Below are 22,092 nucleotides of genomic sequence, written 5' to 3' on the forward strand. Positions count from 1 at the left end.
AGTAGCCAGAAAAAGTTATTGCTGAGGATGCTTTCATATATTAAATGGGATTTGAGTTAAGCTTTGAAATTTAATTTTGCTTATACATCTATAACAAAGCCTGCTTTTCTTATTTGCTGAAAGTACAATGAAAAAGTACTGATGAGAGGGGGGAAAAAAAAAAACCCTGAAAATAAAAGTCCAGTAAATTAAAGTGGGTTTCCCCAAGATATTGCTGCTAGTTAGTAAGAATGGGAATAGCTGTGGACAGTAGAGAGACCTGATTATTTGAAATTCTTTTTATTATTGTGAGGTTTTGAACATTTATTATGTGTTAACCACCCTGTTAATGACTTTCCCCGTATTAGCTCATGTATTACATTCTGAATGAAGTAGGTACTGTTATTACTCCCATTTTGCATAAAGAAGGAGAGGCATACAGGGATTAAGTTAATGTGCCCAATGTCGGGAAGCTAGGATGTGACCTGACTTCAGACTCAGCCATGTAATATCAAGGTCCATTTTCTTTTCTTTTCTTCCCTTCTTGTCTTTCTTTTCCCTTCTTTCCTTTTTTTTTTCTTTTCTCTTCTTTTCTTTTCTATGTGTTTATTATGATCAGTGATCCAGCATATAGAGCATCATTAGTTTTTGATGTGGTTTTCAATGGTCCATTTTCTTAATCAAAACTTAATGGGCTTCATAGAATGGTGTGGTTGGTGACAGATTGTAGCTACACTTGTGATGAGCACAGAACAATGTATAGAGTTGTTGAATCACTATGTGGTGCATTTACAATTAATGTAATTTGTGTGTTTGTGAATCAACTGTATTAAAAAAAAACCTCAGTGGGTATATTTATTAATATATTTTTTATTAAACAGGGTAAAATAATTAAAGCTTACCTTTTAGTGGTGCCTGGGTGGCTCAGTGGGTTAAAGCCTCTGTCTTCGGCTTGGGTCATGATCCCAGGGTCCTGGGATCAAGCCCCACATTGGGCTCTCTGCTCCACGGAGAGCCTGCTTCCTCCTCTCTCTCTGCCTGCCTCCCTGCCTACTTGTGATCTCTCTCTCTGTCAAATAAACAAACAAAATATTTTTTTAAAAATTAAAAAAAAAATAAAGCCTACCTTTTTGGTTTATGAAAGAAACACTGTGTCACTCTTTTATAGAGACTGTGGTCTTATCTGATGTAACTTTTGGTTTTGAATAATTCAAAGAAAAATTTCCGGCCATCCTTGTTTTTTTGTGAAACTTATACTTTACTTAGCTAGGTCAGTGGAGCTCTGGTAGAAAATAGCTCCTTATTCATTGAAGAACATCTTCTCTCCATGACATGTTGAATTTTTAAGCTCAACAATCTGTCGAGTGGTAACTTAGAGAGTAACCCAGGTTGTCTCTGATTGGATCAGTGCTGCCTTGAAGGTGCTGTCCCTATGGATATGATCTGTGGAACAGTAGCCTCCTGGCCACTCCTCTCTACTTTTCTCCCTAGCTTCTTCATCTTTGGAGAATAGAAGAATTCCCCTACAAGGACATTCAAAGACTTAAAGTTGGTTTATATTTATGCACAAAATCTCAGAATACTAAGTTCGAAATTATTAAAATGCCATTTCTTAAACTCAAATAATGTGAGTGAAATTATCTAGATTCCATGCATCATCTAAATTGTTTACACGTTAAGGTCCTCTCTCTGCACATGCTATAGGTGGAATTTTTTAGTTACATAAACACACATAAGAAAAAAAAAAGTGAATTTTGACAAGAAGACTCATACACTGAATTTCAAGTTTCTCTATATTGTGAAGCTGAAGATGGGAAAATGATATCATGAGGGCTTTAACGCTATTAGGAGAGAAAGATAAATTTTTTTGTTGCTATAATTTTCAACTTTACTATGTTAGAAATGGTGGCTTACTTCTGTTTTTGTTTGAACTGTTTTGGCCAGCAAAAATAATTGTTCATGTTGGCAGAAGTGGAACATTTGCCAGCATGAAAAAGCACTATTTAGAATAATGTTTAGCATAGCATAACATATATTTTCTTAGTTTAAAACACAGGTGACAACAACATTTACATTTGTAAAATGTACACAAATGCCCTGGAATCAAGGAGCTAAGGACAAGAAGAGAAGGTCAAATTCAGAAATAAAAATGATATGGGTCATGTGTCATGGGATATGACACACTAGAGGAACACAGGTTTGGTAGTCTAGAGAGTACAAAGTTTTCTGTGCTTCATGTAATGTATAGCACAACACCTTACGTGGTTAGATACTTATGAATGCTTCCATACATAAAGAAAAGCTGAATGTAGTAGCTAATTATTTTGATAACATCAGTTTTTATAGAGTAAATTCTCCTCACATTGTTTCTAACCTTTGCTTGATATCTAGAGCTCTAAAAATTGATTTAACATTTTTTAGTATATTCTTTGCTTTATTAAAGACATGGTGATTCACAGAGGTCCTTGTCCCCCATTATAGAAGTCCTCTGTAGTCCTTTTATTTCTTCTTTTTTTAATTGAAAAAAAAATAGATCACTTATTAATATCATTCATCATCACATGGATCCGTATATTTTTAATGCTATGGACAGAAAGCTAATTTAGTACTCATCACTAGAAATATCTTCATATATGTATTATTGGTATGAAAGATTTCCTATAAGTCAAATTGGTGGCAAATAAGACAAATGTAAAACATTGCCTTTTTTTTTTTTTTTTTTGATGGTGGTGGAATGTCAAATTTCACCATTGAAGAATCATTGTAAGAATTAGGGATATTTTCACATTAAATACATTATGCTCTGTGCATCTGAACAGATCAATAGTAGATAGCTACTTCATATAGGTCTCATATGAAGTTATCAGCCTATCGTAGGGGATAAATTTAACACACATACATTTTTTAAAGCGAAACATAAAAATTAAGAAATAAGAAAAGAGTGTATGTTACAATTTTGTTTGCATGTTAGAAAAAAAAAATTACTGACCATAGCCACTTAAAAATAAAACTTGTGTCTTGTCACTCTGCTTCTAATCTCTGTTGGTACCATTTTATGAGCCTATGTAGGGTGTCTGTATTGGACCCTACCAGTGAAGGTTAAAGTTTGTGACTGCAATCAGCTGTAGAAATATCTTTAGCATTTGCTTCTTAAATATGAAGTTCCTTTTGACTATTCTCACCAAATCTAGCATTTAGGATAATTCTGACACACAGTTCTCTTCTGCAATACATGATTTGGGCATGATAATGTTATGATGTGTGAAATCTAACCTCAATCTTTATTTTGCATGTTTTTAATGCTGCTTTTTCTGTTTCCAAACTAAATAAACCTTCTGTTTCCATATCCTCTCCAAATCTGTAACTTCTTTTTATCTAGCTGTTTCTCTCATCAGTATATAAATGAATTTGACACACTCTCAGCACAACCGTAGCTAATAAGTTATATTTTGTTAATTTTACTTTATAACACATGGTTAAAATGTTCATACAACTTCAGGAGGTTGAGGGTTTGGAGCCCAGTTTGGAAACTCAGCTTTTGACATAAATCTTTATCCAGTTGATCTTCTATTTGCAAAAACTCACCATGACCTGGTCCATATTCACTACCTTCCTCTTTAGGGAAGATCTGGGTGTAAAATTTTGTTAAGTGACTGAAATACATCAAGAATTCTTCTGAGACTTTGGAAGGGTACATGGACATACACAATGTTGTCACATTGAAGATTAAAATCACTGGATGCATGGGTGCCTCAGTGGGTTAAGCCTCTGCCTTCGGCTCAGGTCATGATCCCAGGGTCCCGGTATCCAGCCCCACATTGGGCTCTCTGCTCAGCGGGAAGCCTGCTTCCTCCTCTCTCTCTCTGCCTGCCTCTCTGCCTACTTGTGATCTCTGTCTGTCAAATAAATAAATAAAATCTTTAAAAAAAAAGATTAAAATCACAAAATTTAAAGAGAACCTTAAAGATAGTACACACCAATTCTCCAGTCAAAATAGTAAATTATAGGTATGCTTGGGTAGCTCAGTGAATTAAGCCTCTGTCTTTGGCTCAGGTCATGATCTCAGCGTCCTGCATTGAGCTCTCTGCTCAGCTTCCCCCCTCTCTCTGCCTGCCTCTCTGCCTACTTGTGATCTCTCTGTCAAACAAATAAATTTTTTTTTTAAATAGTAAGTTATACCTAAGTTGAACAACAATGACCACACTTCTGCTTTCTGTTGCAACACATTCTATTTGATGTTTTCTATGTTTTCAATAAACATACTTGTTTTAAGATTGTTTCTATAAAGCTGTATATTTCCATGAATTTATACATTTTCTTTTTTTTTAATTTTAAGATTTATTTATTTGTTTGGTGGGGAGGGGCAGAGAGAGAGGGAAAATCTCAAGAAGACTCTTCACTGAGTGTGGAGCCAGATGTTGGTCTCGATCTCATGTCCCTGAGATCATGAGTTGAGCTGAAATCAAGAGTCAGAAGCTCAGTAGACTGAGTCACCCAGGTGTCCCAAAGCTATAAATTTTCAATACAGCTCTTTGTACATTTCTTTTCTACAGATTACATCTTCTCACATCAGCTCAATGAGTTTTTTAAAAAATATTTTCCTGTTCACCCAGCATTTTGGCATTATCTTCTTGACAAAATTTCACTTATCTCTATCCTCTGTAGGCTTATTATGAGTTAACAAAGTACCTTTTATTTTAGCAGTGTGAAATTAAATGAATTATTACTTCACTTGTTTCAACACCTAGCCTTTACTTAATTATTGTTTACAAATGTATACCTGCCATTTTTACTGGATTAATGGAAATTATATCGTCCATGTTAAATTACGCTTAACAAAATAAATCCAAAATTATTCTTATACATAATATAAAACTGCACAGTTTTTTGTTTGCTCACATGCAGGATTTCAATAACAATAACTTTTCTTCTTTTGGTTGTTTATTTAGACCTATATGATTCTTGAATACTTATTCTTCATTATTTCCAAATTGTCTGCTCACTCAATATAATAATTGGAAATCTCAGTGGTTTCACAGGTTAAATTTATTTTGAGTTAATTAAAATAAACCATTCTTGGTATATTTTTCACATAAATGTGTTGTACACTATACAAAAAAATTATGATAATTTAAAAATAATTTTAGTAGTTTATGGGTTAAAGAAATAATCAGAATTTACATAAGAAACCCATATTTAAGTAATTAAAAAGCAGACAAGACAATTAAGTGCTTATAGCCCCCCAAATATAAAGTATTTGTAGACTCTGTAAATAAGAAAAAGTGTAAAAAAGCTGCATTAGAGAGCAGAGAACATGACGTAAAATAGGATGTGTCTAAAAATCAAATCTCAGGATAACTGGATTTTCTCTCCCAAACATTCTTTCAATTATTAAATTTTACTTGAAAATAAAACATCTAGTGGAAGGGATATATTATTGCCATTTACTTATGAAATATCTTGGTCTTAGTATATGATCCCACCAAATACTGGGGACAGGTAATGTGGAATGAATCTAGCCAGTGAGCAGCCAGCTGGTGCAGAAGATTGTAGGCAAGCTACTCAGAGGATGGACAAATGATCTCAGAGAACAAACTGTCATTCTGTTGCCAGGTGTCCAGGCCAGGCAACCATTCAGGACCTGTGAGTGAGAGTAAAGTTCACAGGTGCATAGACAACACTCATGACATCACAAACACCTGTCTGGGCAATTGAGAGATATCTATAAGAGGAAATCCATAAGCTTATTATAAAGAATATATGTCAGATTCATCCACTGAAAGTTGACCTACCTCCTATGGAACTATGCACTGATTAAACTCGGCAGCAGTTGAATGCAGGTGTATGTAACTTGGTCCTATGTGTCAGCCCAAGAGAATGGAAGGGAAAGAAAGGTTAAACATTTTGAAGACCAGACAAGGGAATATGAGAGTTTTAACTGGTGTATTCTAATGAGATGATACCTTTCCTGATATCCCATTTTGTACAAGCTCACATTTCTTTATTAATGAATAGATATGTATATGCAGATAATGGTATGGGGGAAGAAAGATGGTGAGTTGATAGCTGTAATTAAAACTGTAGTCCTGAAATTTGATTTAAGCCTCTCCCCCCTAAGATAATTCAATAAATTAAAATGTAAATCTATTTTAAATTCAAATTGTTTTACACATAAGTGATACATAACAATCTTTTACAAACCACAAATGGTGAAATAAAGATGCAGAAGAAAAATAAGTGAGCAATTATAAATATTCTATATAGTGAGTTTCGTGTGATATTAGGACTTTTGATTCTAAATACTGTGTCTCTTTCATTCTCTAACCAATATTTCATTAGAAATAATTTGAGAAAACCCAGCAAAAATAGACAATAATTACATGAAATCCCTGAGTCCATATATAAGACTGGTGAATCATTTGTACATAAATGGGTCCCTGCACTCGAGAATTAACAGAAAGCAATTACTTAGAAATATACTAATGAAAACTGTAGGATTCAATCAACTTAGAAAATTCATTTAATACCTAGTTCAGAAAATTTACCAAGCATATCAGAGAAAGGAAAGGAACCTTGTCCTGGTAGTTACATTCCATAAAGCTTTCTTTACTTCCTTATTCCTGAGGCTGTAGATCAGAGGATTCAGCATGGGGATCACCACCGTGTAGAACACAGAAGCCACTTTGTCCTGATCCAGGGAGTAGCTGGAACTAGGTCTCAGATAGGTATAGATGGCAGTGGCATAGAACAGAGTTATAGCTGTCAGGTGGGACCCACAGGTTGAGAGGGCTTTGCGCCTCCCCTCCCCTGAATGCATATGGAAGATAGAAAAGAGAACGTAGGAATAGGAGGTGAGGATGACCAGCAAAGCCCCAACCATATTCACACCAGCAAATGTAGAAAAGATGCTTTCATTCAGGTGTGTGTCTGAACATGAGAGCCTAAAAAGTGGAGGGCTGTCACAGAAGAAATGATGAATGACATTGGACCGGCAGAATGACAAGCTGCTCACATAACTTGTGTTAACCATGGAGTTCAAGAATCCTGCTGTAAAAGCCCCTGCTGCCATTTTGAGGCAGACAGTCCTGGACATGACCAGGGAGTAAAGTAGAGGGTTGCATATGGCCGCATAACGGTCATAAGCCATTAACCCGAAAAGGATGCACTCAGTTGTGGCCAAGGCGATGAAAAAGTAGAGTTGCAGAAAGCAGCCAGCAAAGGAGATGATTTTCTCCTCTGATAACATGTCCACCAGCATCTTAGGGGTGATGGTGGAGGAGTAACTAACATCCACAAAGGACAGGTTAGCCAGGAAGAAATACATGGGTGTGTGAAGTCGGGAATCAATCCTGATTAAGAGGATCATCCCAACATTCCCCAGAACTGTAAGTGTGTAAATCACCAGAAAAAGCAAAAAGAGGACAATCTGTAGCTCCATCGTGTCTGCTAATCCCAACAGGATGAACTCGGTCGGTGAAGAGTGGTTTCTTCTGGTCATTAGTTGCACATATAGTATGCTTAAACTTGCATTAGGTATAAATATTTTCCTCTCCTAAATTTATAAGAAATAGAAATGTTAATGAGGTCATTCACCCATTGGGGGAAAATCACAAAATAGGATAATACAACACAGTAAATTGAGTGATGGAGGAAGAGGAAATTGGGCGACAAATAGACCAGCCTTTGAATTTAATGAACAAGTGTCTGAACTGAATCAAGATTGGGGAATCTCTCAACTCACTAGTGCAGGACCACACACTCCCATTCAGTTTCCCAAAAGCTACTTACATGATTCTATTGTCTCGGTACAATCTATGTCCAAATGAAAGGATAAAAATATCCTTGCTGACATGTCTTCATTCACTGAGCAGGTATGTGAGTTTAGCTCCATTTTTTTCCTTTCCATTTATCCGCAAAACCACTCTGAATATTCTTCAACTCTAAAATTCATGCATTCCTTTCCAGAAATCACTCGTGAGTACTTTAAGCAGCCACCCGACTGACCAATTCTAATAATCAGTATTTAGACTCCTATCATATATTTTAAAAATGATTTTCTTATGTTTTAAAAGTCATCCAAAAATCTGTTCCGATTACAAAGTTCACTTCTAAATAACATCCTTAGCAGGAGACATGCAACCTGTCCAACTCAGTGAGTAACAGCACAAAATCCTGATCACTTTCTTCCCAGTGTCTTACCTGGGGAGTCTAGGATTTACTTTTTTTATGAGATGCTCGCCAATCCAATGGAGTTTACAGAAAAAGGAAGAAAATTTCATTTTTAAAAGTAAATTAAATATAGTAGGCATTCAATTTACTTTTTTGTAAACATTTGAAATGGCTTGTGAGTAAATACACATTGCCACACTTTTATTTTGTTTTCATAAGGAGGAATGAATAACCATGGGACTAGATTATAGGTAATTGTGAGTCAGACCTCTAGAGATAGACACTCCAGTCTCAAAAGTACACAGTATATGATCACAGGTAGATATATGGAATCAAACATTATATGGGGCTTGCATCACAAAGTAATTCCTGATCTCTATGTTACTTTAAAAAAGTCTTAACTGAAGTAAAAAAATTAAGTGACAATACTTATAATTGGTTGTTGATACTGCTTCTCCCTTTCTATTTTTAGCTTATCCCAAATGGATACAAAATCCAGTACCAGGGGTGCCTGGATGGCTCAGTGGGTTAAGCCTCTGCCTTCAGCTCGGGTCATGATCCTGGGTCCTGGGATTGAGCCCCGCATCGGGCTCTCTGCTCAGCGGGGAGCCTGCTTCCCTTCCTCTCTCTCTGCCTGCCTCTCTGTCTACTTGTGATCTCTCTCTGTCAAATAAATAAATAAAAATCTTTATTTAAAAAAAAAAGAAGAAAATCCAGTACCAAATTATTTTGCTTCCTTTGTTATTTTAGTAATTGAAAAAAAAAATTCTGTTTCCTTTTGTGTGAAATTGTGTTTGTGTGTGTGTGTGTGTGTGTGTGTGTGTGTGTGCATGGACACACACACACACATCCTTTGTCTGAGTAAGTGTATCTCTCATTCAACTCTCTCTTGAGTGACATTAATGAGAAGGAGAAACTAACTTAAGTGCGCATTATTTAAAGAATACTAAATCTTGGGCAAATAATACAATGGATAAGAGAATGAACTCATGTTTTTATGATTTCAGAATTGTGTTAGATTTTGAAAATATTGCCTATGACTCTGTACCTAGAAGAGGATGAAATGACAGATTTTCCAGATCTACATACAAGAAAATCTATGTGAAATAAACCTCATATGGGGGTCCATATGCATGGAGAGCCTATTTGCATTGAGAACTCAAAACATATAGCTCTTTCCATTTAAATCTTCAGTTAATTCTCCCTGCCAGTCTTTGAGGTTGACATTATTATTTTATGCATTTTGCAGCTGAAATTTCAGATAATTAAATGATTTTTCAATAGACAAACTGTTAGAAAGTGGGAGAATCAACTGGAACACAATCTTAGCAGAAGAAAATAATACCCAGATACCTAATTTCCTTGTCCCGTCCCCTTTTATCCTAGTCACTTATATACACATACATGTATAATGTGTGTGTAGGTGCACATCTTCTATTAAATACCTATTTGTCGTTTACAATTGTACACTTCTTATTTTCAATAGAGCAATAAAAATTACATTGTGCATGTTAGTTTACATTTAACAAACTAAATCAAAATAAATTGAGTGCTCAGATTAAGCTCTCTGTACACATTTTTTTCTGCCTAAATGCAGGACTTCATCTTCTAATAACATCATCTCTTTCTCTTATGCTGTGTTTTTGGATGTGTGTGATTGTTGATATTGATTTCTTCATTTCTTCCAAATTGCTTGCTTATTTTTTTCAACTTTGTGATGCTAACAAGTTTTGTAAGGTAGGCTCCCTTGGCCTCACCTAATCACTGATGAAAATTCTGGCCAAAACAAAGTCTAAATGCATACAATTTAAACATCTTTCATTAATTTTAGCAAATAAATTACTCAAAAATCATTAAATAAGGAGGGAGGAGTCAAGATGGCAGAGAAGTAGCAGGCTGAGACTACTTCAGCTAGCCGGAGATCAGCTAGATAGCTTATCTAAAGATTGCAAACACCTACAAATCCATCGGCAGATTGAAGAGAAGAAGAACAGCAATTCTGGAAACAGAAAAACAACCACTTTCTGAAAGGTAGGACCGGCGGAGAAGTGAATCCAAAGCGACGGGAAGATAGACCCCGGGGGGAGGGGCCGGCTCCCGGCAACGGGCGGAGCAACGGAGCACAAAATCAGGACTCTTAAAAGTCTGTTCCGCTGAGGGACATCGCTCCAGAGGCTAAACCAGGGCGAAGCCCACGCGGGGTCAGCGTGGCCTCAGGTCCCGCAGGGTCACAGAAGGATCGGGGGTGTCTGAGTGTCGCAGAGCTTGCGGGTATTGGAACGGGAAAGCCGGCTACAGAGACAGAGCCGACAGTAAGCTCACAGCTCGGTGTTACCTTGAACCGGTCGCAGGCTCGGTGAGCTCGGAGCGCGGCCGGAGGTCAGGCAGACGGGAGTAACTGGGCGCTGTTCTCTGAGGGCGCACTGAGGAGTGGGGCCCCGGGCTCTCGGCTCCTCCGGGCCGGAGACCAGGAGGCCGCCATTTGTATTCCCGTCCTCCGGAACTCTACGGAAAGCGCTCAGGGAACAAAAGCTCCTGAAAGCAAACCCGAGCGGATTACTCACCCCAGCCCGGGTAAGGGCGGTGTAATTACGCCTGGGGCAAAGACACTTGAGAATCACTACAACAGGCCCCTCCCCCAGAAGATCAACAAGAAATCCAGCCTATACCAAGTTCACCTACCAAGGAGTGCGGTTTCAATACCAAGGAGAGCAGCAGAATTCCAGACGAGGAGAAAGCAAAGCACGGAACTCATGGCTTTTTCCCTGTGATTTTTTTTTAGTCTTGCAGTTAATTTAATTTTTTTCTTTTTCATTTTTTGTTTTTTTTTCTCGCCTTCTGGTTAAATTTTTTTTTTAACTTGTACCTTTTTCTTTTTTAACGTTTTTTAACTAGTTTATCTAATATATATATTTTTTCTTTTTTATATTTTTCTTATTTGTTTTCTTTTTTTTAATTCTTTTCTTTTTTTTTTCTTTTTTCTTTTTTTTTTCTTTTTTCCTTTTTGAACCTCTTTTTATCCCCTTTCTCCCCCCTCACGATTTGGGATCTCTTCTAATTTGGTTAAAGCATATTTTCCTGGGGTTGTTGCCACCCTTTTAGTATTTTCCTTGCTCCTTCATATACTCTTATCTGGACAAAATGACAAGACAGAAAAATTCAACACAAAAAAAAGAACAAGAGGCAGTACCGAAGGCTAGGGACCTAATCAATACAGACATTGGTAATATGTCAGATCTAGAGTTCAGAAAGACAATTCTCAAGGTTCTAGCCGGGCACGAAAAAGGCATGGAACATAAAAGAGAAACCCTCTCGAGAGATATAAAAGCCCTTTCTGGAGAAATAAAAGAACTAAAATCTAACCAAGTTGAAATCAAAAAAGCTATTAATGAGGTGCAATAAAAAATGGAGGCTCTCACTGCTAGGATAAATGAGGCATAAGAAAGAATTAGTGATATAGAAGACCAAATGACAGAGAATAAAGAAGCTGAGCAAAAGAGGGACAAACAGCTACTGGACCACGAGGGGAGAATTCGAGAGATAAGTGACACCATAAGACGAAACAACATTAGAATAATTGGGATTCCAGAATTAGAAGAAAGAGAGAGGGGAGCAGAAGATATACTGGAGAGAATTATTGGGGAGAATTTCCCCAATATGGCAAAGGGAACGAGCATCAAAATTCAGGAGGTTCAGAGAACGCCCCTCAAAATCAATAAGAATGGGCCCACAACCCATCACCTAATAGTAAAATTTACAAGTCTCAGTGACAAAGAGAAAATCCTGAAAGCAGCCCGGGAAAAGAAGTGTGTAACATACAATGGTAAAAATATTAGATTGGCAGCTGACTTATCCACAGAGACCTGGCAGGCCAGAAAGAGCTGGCATGATATTTTCAGAGCACTAAAAGAGAAAAACATGCAGCCAAGAATACTATATCCAGCTAGGCTATCATTGAAAATAGAAGGAGAGATTAAAAGCTTCCAGGACAAACAAAAACTGAAAGAATTTGCAAACACCAAACCAGCTCTACAAGAAATCTTGAAAGGGGTCCTCTAAGCAAAGAGGGAGCCTACAAGTGGTAGATCAGAAAGGAACAGAGACCATATACAGTAACAGTCACCTTACAGGCAATACAATGGCACTAAATTCATATCTCTTAATAGTTACCCTGAATGTTAATGGGCTAAATGCCCCTGTCAAAAGACACAGGGCATCAGAATGGATAAAAAAACAATACCCATCTATATGTGGCCCCAAGAAACTCATTTTAAGCCCGAAGACACCTCCAGATTTAAAGTGAGGGGGTGGAAAAGAATTTACCATGCTAATGGACATCAGAAGAAAGCAGGAGTGGCAATCCTTATATCAGATCAATTAGATTTTAAGCCAAAGACTATAATAAGAGATGAGGAAGGACACTATATCATACTCAAAGGGTCTGTCCAATAAGAAGATCTAACAATTTTAAATATCTATGCCCCCAACGTGGGAGCAGCCAACTATATAAACCAATTAATAACAAAATCAAAGAAACACATCAACAATAATACAATAATAGTAGGGGACTTTAACACTCCCCTCACTGAAATGGACAGATCATCCAAGCAAAAGATCAGCAAGAAAATAAAGGCCTTAAACAACACACTGGACCAGATGGACATCACAGATATATTCAGAACATTTCATCCCAAAGCAACAGAATACACATTCTTCTCTAGTGCACATGGAACATTCTCCAGAATAAATCACATCCTCGGTCCTAAATCAGGACTCAACCGGTATCAAAAGTTTGGGATCATTCCCTGCATATTTTCAGACCACAATGCTCTAAAGCTAGAACTCAACCACAAAAGGAAGTTTGGAAAGAACCCAAATACATGGAGACTAAGCAGCATCCTTCTAAAGAATGAATGGGTCAACCGGGAAATTAAAGAAGAATTGAAAAAAATCATGGAAACAAATGATAATGAAAATACAATGGTTCAAAATCTGTGGGACACAACAAAGGCAGGCCTGAGAGGAAAATATATAGCGGTACAAGCCTTTCTCAAGAAACAAGAAAGGTCTCAGTTACACAACCTAACCCTACACCTAAAGGAGCTGGAGAAAGAACAAGAAAGAAACCCTAAGCCCAGCAGGAGAAGAGAAATCATAAAGATCAGAGCAGAAATCAATGAAATAGAAACCAAAAAAACAATAGAACAAATCAATGAAACTAGGAGCTGGTTCTTTGAAAGAATTAATGAAATTGATAAACCCCTGGCCAGACTTATCAAAAAGAAAAGAGAAAGGACCCAAATAAATAAAATCATGAATGAAAGAGGAGAGATCACAACTAACACCAAAGAAATACAAACTATTATAAGAACATACTAAGAGCAACTCAACGCCAACAAATTTGACAATCTGGAAGAAATGGATGCATTCCTAGAAACATATAAACTACCACAACTGAACCAGGAAGAATTAGAAAGCCTGAACAGACCCATAACCAGTAAGGAGATTGAAACAGTCATTAAAAATCTCCAAACAAACAAAAGCCCAGGGCCAGACGGCTTCCCGAGGGAATTCTACCAAACTTTTAAAGAAGAACTAATTCCTATTCTCCTGAAACTGTTCCAAAAAATAGAAATGGAAGGAAAACTTCCAAACTCATTTTATGAGGCCAGCATCACCTTGATCCCCAAACCAGACAAGGATCCCATCAAAAAAGAGAGCTATAGACCAATATTCTTGATGAACACAGATGTGAAAATACTCAACAAAATACTAGCCAATAGGATTCAACAGTACATTAAAATGATTATTCACCACGACCAAGTGGGATTTATTCCAGGGCTGCAAGGTTGGTTCAACATCCGCAAATCAGTCAATGTGATACAACACATCAATAAAAGAAAGAACAAGAACCATATGATACTCTCAATAGATACTGAAAAAGCATTTGACAAAGTACAGCATCCCTTCCTGATCAAAACTCTTCAAAGTGTAGGGATAGAGGGCACATACCTCAATATCATCAAAGCCATCTATGAAAACCCACCGCAAATATCATTCTCAATGGAGAAAAACTGAAAGCTTTTCCGCTAAGGTCAGGAACACGGCAGGGATGTCCATTATCGCCACCTCTATTCAACATAGTACTAGAGGTCCTAGCCTCAGCAATCAGACAACAAAAGGAAATTAAAGGCATCCAAATCGGCAAAGAAGAAGTCAAATTATCACTCTTCGCAGATGATATAATACTATATGTGGAAAACCCAAAAGACTCCACTCCAAAACTGCTAAAACTTATACAGGAATTCAGTAAAGTGTCAGGATATAAAATCAATGCACAGAAATCAGTTGCATTTCTCTACACCAACAGCAAGACAGGTGAAAGAGAAATTAAGGAGTCAATCCCATTTACAATTGCACCCAAAACCATAAGATACCTAGGAATAAACCTAACCAAAGAGGCATAGAATTTATATTCAGAAAACTATAAAGTACTCATGAAAGAAATTGAGGAAGACACAAAGAAATGGAAAAATGTTCCATGCTCCTGGATTGGAAGAATAAATATTGTGAAAATGTCTCTGCTACCTAAAGCAATCTACACATTTAATGCAATTCCTATCAAAGTACCATCCATCTTTTTCAAAGAAATGGAACAAATAACTCTAAAATTTATATGGAACCAGAAAAGACCTCGAATAGCCAAAGGGATATTGAAAAAGAAAGCCAACGTTTGTGGCATCACAATTCCGGACTTGAAGCTCTATTACAAAGCTGTCATCATCAAGACAGCATGGTACTGGCACAAAAACAGACACATAGATCAATGGAACAGAATAGAGAGCCCAGAAATAGACCCTCAACTCTACAGTCAACTAATCTTCGACAAAGCAGGAAAGAATGTCCAATGGAAAAAAGACAGCCTCTTCAATAAATGGTGCTGGGAAAATTGGACAGCCACATGAAGAAAAATGAAATTGGACCATTTCCTTACACCACACACAAAAATAGACTCAAAATGGATGAAGGACCTCAATGTGCGAAAGGAATCCATCAAAATCCTTGAGGAGAACACAGGCAGCAACCTCTTCGACCTCAGCCGCAGCAACATCTTCCTAGGAACAACGCCAAAGGCAAGGGAAGCAAGGGCAAAAATGAACTATTGGGATTTCATCAAGATCAAAAGCTTTTGCACAGCAAAGGAAACAGTTAACAAAATCAAAAGACAACTGACAGAATGGGAGAAGATATTTGCAAACGACATATCAGATAAAGGACTAGTGTCCAGAATCTATAAAGAACTTAGCAAACTCAACACCCAAAGAACAAATAATCCAATCCAGAAATGGGCAGAGGACATGAACAGACATTTCTGCAAAGAAGACATCCAGATGGCCAACAGACACATGAAAAAGTGCTCCATATCACTCGGCATCAGGGAAATACAAATCAAAACCACAACGAGCTATCACCTCACACCAGTCAGAATGGCTAAAATCAACAAGTCAGGAAATGACAGATGCTGGCGAGGATGCGGAGAAAGGGGAGCCCTCCTACACTGTTGGTGGGAATGCAAGCTGGTGCAGCCACTCTGGAAAACAGCATGGAGGTTCTTCAAAATGTTGAAAATAGAACTGCCCTATGACCCAGCAATTGCACTATTGGGTATTTACGCTAAAGATACAAACGTAGTGATCCAAAGGGGCACGTGCACCCGAATGTTTATAGCAGCAATGTCCACAATAGCCAAACTATGGAAAGAACCTAGATGTCCATCAACAGATGAATGGATCAAGAAGATGTGGTATATATACACAATGGAATACTATGCAGCCATCAAAAGAAATGAAATCTTGCCTTTTGCGACAACATGGGTGGAACTAGAGCGTATCATGCTTAGCGAAATAAGTCAAGCAGAGAAAGACAACTATCATATGATTTCCCTGATATGAGGAAGCGGTGATGCAACTGGGGGCTTAAGTGGGTAGGAGAAGAATAAATGAAAAAAGATGGGATTGGGAGGGAGACAAACCATAAGTGACTCTTAATCTCACAAAACAAACTGAGGGTTGCTGGGGGAGGGGGTTTGGGAGAAGGGGTGGGATTATGGACATTGGGGAGGGTATGTGCTTTGGTGAGTGCTGTGAAGTGTGTAAACCTGGTGATTCACAGACCTGTACGCCTGGGGATAAAAATATATGTTTATAAAAAATAAAAAATTAAAAAAAAAATCATTAAATAAGACAATATTTTGGTTGACAACTATATATTTGGATAATGAATTTGAATTAAAATTCAACAAAAAAAAATGAATGAGGGAGACAGAAAAAGAGAAAAGCAATTACATAGTGTATCAAAGAGGCAAACACACTATTATATTCATGAAGAAGAGTTTAGTAAATATTGCCAAGGACTTACGACAGAAGAGAATGGTAAATCACCACTCTATATAATAATGAGAAGACTCAAGGTTTTTGTAGTTTAAATTTATTTTGAGTTACATAAATATATATAATAATTGTACATTTTTACATAAATGCAATAAACAATAAATGAGAAATTAGGATAATTTAAAATGTTTTTATAGGTAGTTTTGATTAAAGACATAATCAAAATGTACATAAGAAACATGTGTTCATCCTTGTCGTGTTTCTGATCTCAAAGGCAAGGCTGTCAGATTTCCCCATTAAGGATGATATTCATTGTGGGTTTCTGGAAAATTTTATAACGTTGAGGAATGTTCGCTCTATCCCTATACTTTGAAGGGTTTTTATTCAGGAATGGATGCTGTGTAGCTGGACACAAAATCTATGTATAGAAATCAGTTGCTTTCTTATACCCTAACAATGAAAATATAGAAAGGGAAATTAGAGAATTGATTCCATTTACTATAGCACCAAGAACCATCAGATATCTAGGAATAAACCTAACCGAGGAGATAGAAGACCTGTACTCAAGGAACTATAGAAAACACTCATGAAAGAAAGTGAAGAAGACACAAAAAGATGAAAGAGCATTTCATGCTTATGGATCAGAAGAATAAACATTGTTAAAATGTCTATACTGCCTAGAGCAATCTATACTTTCAATGACATCCAGATCAAAATACCACCAGCATTTTTCAAAGAGCTGGAACAAATAATCCTAAAATTTGTATGGAACCATAGAGACCCTGAATTGTTAAGGAAATGTTGAAAAAGAAAAACAAAACTTGGGACATCATGTTGTCTGATTTCAAGCTTTACTACAAAGCTGTGATCATCAAGACAGCATGGTTCTGGCACAAAAACAGATGCATAGACCAGTGGAACAAAGTAGAAAGCCAAGATATGGACCCTCAACTCTATGGTAAAATAATCTTTGACAAAGCAGGAAAAAATATACAGTGGAAAAAAGACACTCTTTTCAATAAATGGGGCTGGGAAAATTGGACAGCTATATATAAAGGTATAAAACTCAACCATTCTCTTACATCATATAGAAAGATAAACTAGAAATGGATTAAAGACCTGAAAATGAGGCAGGAATCTATCAAAATCCTAGAGGAGAACATAGGCAGTAACCTCTTCAACACTGGCCACAGCAACTGCTTTCAAGACATGTCCCCAAAGGCAAAGGAAACAAAAGCAAAAATGAACTTTTGGGACTTCATCCAAATCAAAAGTTTCTCCACAGCAAAGAAAGTAGAGAACAAAACAAAGAGGCCCCCCACAGAATGGGAGGAGATAATTGCAAATGACACTACAGACAAAGGGCTGATATCTAAGATCTATAAAGAACTCCTCAAACTCAACACACACAAAACAGATAATCACATCAAAAAATGGGCAGAAGACATGAATAGACACTTCTCCAATGAAGACATACAAATGGCTAACAGTCACATGAAAAAATGTTCATTGTCATTAGCCATCAAGGCGATTAAAATCAAAACCACATTGAGATTCCATCTTATATCACTTAGAATGGCCAAAATCAACAAGACAGTAAACAATAAGTGTTGGAGAGGATGTGGAGAAAGGGGAACCCTCTGACACTGCTGGTGGGAATGCAATTTAGTGCAGCCACTTTGCAAAACAGTGTGGAGATTCCTTAAGAAATTATAAATAGAACTACCCTATGACTCTGCAATTGCACTACTGGGTATTTACCCCAAAGATACAGATATAGTGAACACTGAATCCCAAAGTTCATAACAGCAATGGTCACAGTTGCCAAACTGTGGGAAGAGCTAAAATGCCCTTCAACAGCAATATGGTCCATATATACAATGGAGTATTATACCTCCATCAGAAAGGGTGAATACCTAACTTTTGTATCAACATGGATAGGACTGGAAGAGATTATGTTGAGTGAAATAAGTGAAGAAGAGAGAGTCAATTAACATATGGTTTCACTTACTTGTGGAGCATAAGGAATAACATGGAAGACATTGGGAGATGGAGAGGATAAGTGAGTTGGGGGAAATCGGAGGGGGAGACAAACCATAAGAGACTGTGGACTCTGAAAAAAAAAAACTGAGGGTTTTGGAGGGGAGGGGCCGGGGGGTAAGATGAGCCTGGTGGTGCGCATTAAAGAGGGCACATATTGCATGGAGCATTGGGTGTGGTGGATAAACGATGAATTTTGGAACACTGAAAAAAAAAAAAAAATTCAAACTAAAAAAAAAAAAAAAAAAAGAAAAGAAAAAGAAATGTGTTCAGGGACACCTGGGTGGCTCAGTTGGTTGGACGACTGCCTTAGGCTCAGGTCGTGATCCTGGAGTCCCGGGATCTGGCTCCCAGCTCCATGGGGAGTCCGCTTCTCTCTCTGACCTTCTCCTCGCTCATGCTCTCTCTCACTGTCTCTCTCTCAAATAAATAAATAAAATCTTAAAAAAAAAAAAAAAAGAAATGTGTTCAAAGAATTAAAAAAAGCAAAGCAAGGTAATTACTTAATTATTGTTCTCAAAGTTGGAATTACCTGTAGACTCTGTCAAGGAGATTCAGTAATTTTGGAGAGGTTAATTAGAGAGCAGAGAACATAACCTCAAGTAGGATATGTCTAAAACCCAAATCTCAGAATAACTGAATTTTATCTTCCATTATTTCTATTTGTAGGTTTTAAAAGAAATTAAATCACTGAATGAGAGGAATATAATATTAGTATTTACTTGTGAAATATCTCAGTCTGATCTATGAATCTGTTAAATACCCAGGACAGAGAAAAGAAAGATTCCACTCAAGAAGCCTCTAGCTTGTGCAGAAGAATGCGAGAAAACCACCACTTAAACAAAGAGCAAATTATGTCTATGACAAGCTGATCATTATCTACAGGGTGTGCAGGGCCAGGTAACCACCGTGGACCAGGCGAGTGAGCGTATGGCTGATGGTTGCATAGAAAATACCAATGACTTCACGAACACCTGTCTGGGCAAGTTCACTTAACATGGATCATAGGAAACATTGGAATATATTTTGGACATCTTTGTGACAGTAAACAATGCATGTGATATCTACATACCAGAAGACATGGACATCACTACCTCTATCATGTGCAACTTCAGTGGAAAGGGTGAATGCCATGGGGAATTTCTGCCAAAAACTCTATGTGTGTCTGTCTCCTGTGCAAGCTTTGGTATCCATCAGTTTCTAAATAGCCAAATCCCTGTAGCTAAATTAAATTTATTTGCAAATGATACACAATTTTTGAGCAGAAAATCCATGAGTTTATTCTAAAGAATATAAATTAGACAATACACTGAACATGACCTATGCCTTTTGCAACCATGCACAGATTAAACTTCGCCACAGTTAAATGTGTAGGTGGTTTTCTGTTTATGTGTCAGGCAGGGAGAGAGAAAGGGAGAAAAGGCTTAGAAAGTTTTGAAGTGAAAAAAAGTTGAGTATGGAAGGATTACATGAAGATTTTATGGCCTTATATAACTAGTAATTTACCTGATGCCTCACTGTTACATATATTTGAATATTATAGACTAATTACTCAGAAAATATTCTAAAGAAAAACTGTAGTCTTGAAGCAGCCTTCAAAAGACAGTTACTCTGTTTTGTTCAGAAATTCAACTGAACCACCACAGAAATGTAGAACTCCTGGTCCTGGTAGTTACATTCCATAAAGCTTTCTTTACTTCCTTATTCCTGAGGCTGTAGATCAGAGGATTCAGCATGGGGATCACCACCGTGTAGAACACCGAAGCCACTTTGTCCTGATCCAGGGAGTAGCTGGAACTAGGTCTCAAATAGGTATAGATGGCAGTGGCATAGAACAGAGTTATAGCTGTCAGGTGGGACCCACAGGTTGAGAGGGCTTTGCGCCTCCCCTCCCCTGAATGCATACGGAAGATAGAAAAGAGAATGTAGGAGTAGGTGGTGAGGATGACCAGCAGACTTCCCACGATATTCACACCAGCAAATGTGGAAAAGATGCTTTCATTCAAGTGTGTGTCTGAACATGAGAGCCTAAAAAGTGGAGGGCTGTCACAGAAGAAATGATGGATGACATTGGAACTGCAGAATGACAAGCTGCTCACATAACTTGTGTTAACCATGGAGTTCAAGAATCCTGCTGTAAAAGCCCCTGCTGCCATTTTGAGGCAGACAGTCCTGGACATGACCAGGGAGTAAAGTAGAGGGTTGCATATGGCCACATAACGGTCATAAGCCATTAACCCAAACAGGATACACTCAGTTGTGGCCAAGGCGATGAAAAAGTAGAGTTGCAGAAAGCAGCCAGCAAAGGAGATGGTTTTCTCCTCTGATAACATGTCCACCAGCATCTTAGGGGTGATGGTGGAGGAGTAACTAACATCCACAAAAGACAGGTTAGCCAGTAAGAAATACATGGGTGTGTGAAGTCGGGAATTAGTCCTGATTAAGAGGATCATCCCAACATTCCCCAGAACTGTAAGTGTGTAAATCACCAGAAAAAGCAAAAAGAGGACAATCTGTAGCTCCATCGTGTCTGCTAATCCCAACAGGATGAACTCGGTCGGTGAAGAGTGGTTTCTTCTGGTCATTAGTTGCACATATAGTATGCTTAAACTTGCATTAGGTGTAAATATTTTCCTTTCCTAAGTTTATAAGAAATAGAAATGTTAATGAGGTCATTCACCCATGGGGGAAAAGCACAATCTAGGATAATACAACACAGTAAATTGAGTGATGGAGGAAGAGGAAATTGGGCGACAAATAGACCAGCCTTTGAATTTAATGAACAAGTGTCTGAACTGAATCAAGATTGGGGAATCTCTCAACTCACTAGTGCAGGACCACACACTCCCATTCAGTTTCCCAAAAGCTACTTACATGATTCTATTGTCTCGGTACAATCTATGTCCAAATGAAAGGATAAAAATATCCTTGCTGACATGTCTTCATTCACTGAGCAGGTATGTGAGTTTAGCTCCATTTTTTTCCTTTCCATTTATCCGCAAAACCACTCTGAATATTCTTCAACTCTAAAATTCATGCATTCCTTTCCAGAAATCACTCGTGAGTACTTTAAGCAGCCACCCGACTGACCAATTCTAATAATCAGTATTTAGACTCCTATCATATATTTAAAAAATGATTTTCTTATGTTTTAAAAGTCATCCAAAAATCTGTTCCGATTACAAAGTTCACTTCTAAATAACATCCTTAGCAGGAGACATGCAACCTGTCCAACTCAGTGAGTTACAGCACAAAATCCTGATCTCTTTCTTCCCAGTGTCTTACCTGGGGAGTCTAGGATTTTCTTTTTTTATGAGATGTTCTCCAATCCAATGGAGTTTACAGAAAAGGAAGAAAATATCATTTTTAAAAGTAAGTGAAATCCAGTAGGCACTCAATTTACTTTTTGGTAAACATTTGAAATGGCTTGTGAGTAAATACACATTGCCACACTTTTATTTTGTTTTCATAAGGAGGAATGAATAACCATGGGACTAGATTATAGGTAATTGTG

General features: G+C 37.5%; 2 protein-coding genes across 2 annotated transcripts; both read right to left on the minus strand.

Annotated features, from left to right (window-relative positions):
• Positions 1–6,532: 6,532 nt before the first annotated feature.
• Positions 6,533–7,477, minus strand: LOC116600359 (olfactory receptor 5F1-like). The gene has a single exon (XM_032360538.1). It carries the CDS (start codon positions 7,475–7,477, stop codon positions 6,533–6,535), a length of 945 nt encoding a protein of 314 aa, XP_032216429.1.
• Positions 7,478–20,319: 12,842 nt separating this feature from the next.
• On the minus strand, positions 20,320–21,163 carry LOC116600361 (olfactory receptor 5F1-like). The gene is given in 2 exon segments (XM_032360540.1): positions 20,320–20,358; positions 20,360–21,163. Coding segments are annotated over 2 exon segments (843 nt in total).
• Positions 21,164–22,092: the final 929 nt, after the last annotated feature.

This window comes from Mustela erminea, chromosome 9, assembly GCF_009829155.1.
Source record: "Mustela erminea isolate mMusErm1 chromosome 9, mMusErm1.Pri, whole genome shotgun sequence".
Lineage (NCBI taxonomy): Eukaryota > Metazoa > Chordata > Mammalia > Carnivora > Mustelidae > Mustela > Mustela erminea.

Bases quoted from the DNA above. Each gene is read 5' to 3' on its own strand.
- LOC116600359 (XM_032360538.1), bottom strand. From the start codon at position 7,477: ATGACCAGAAGAAACCACTCTTCACCGACCGAGTTCATCCTGTTGGGA.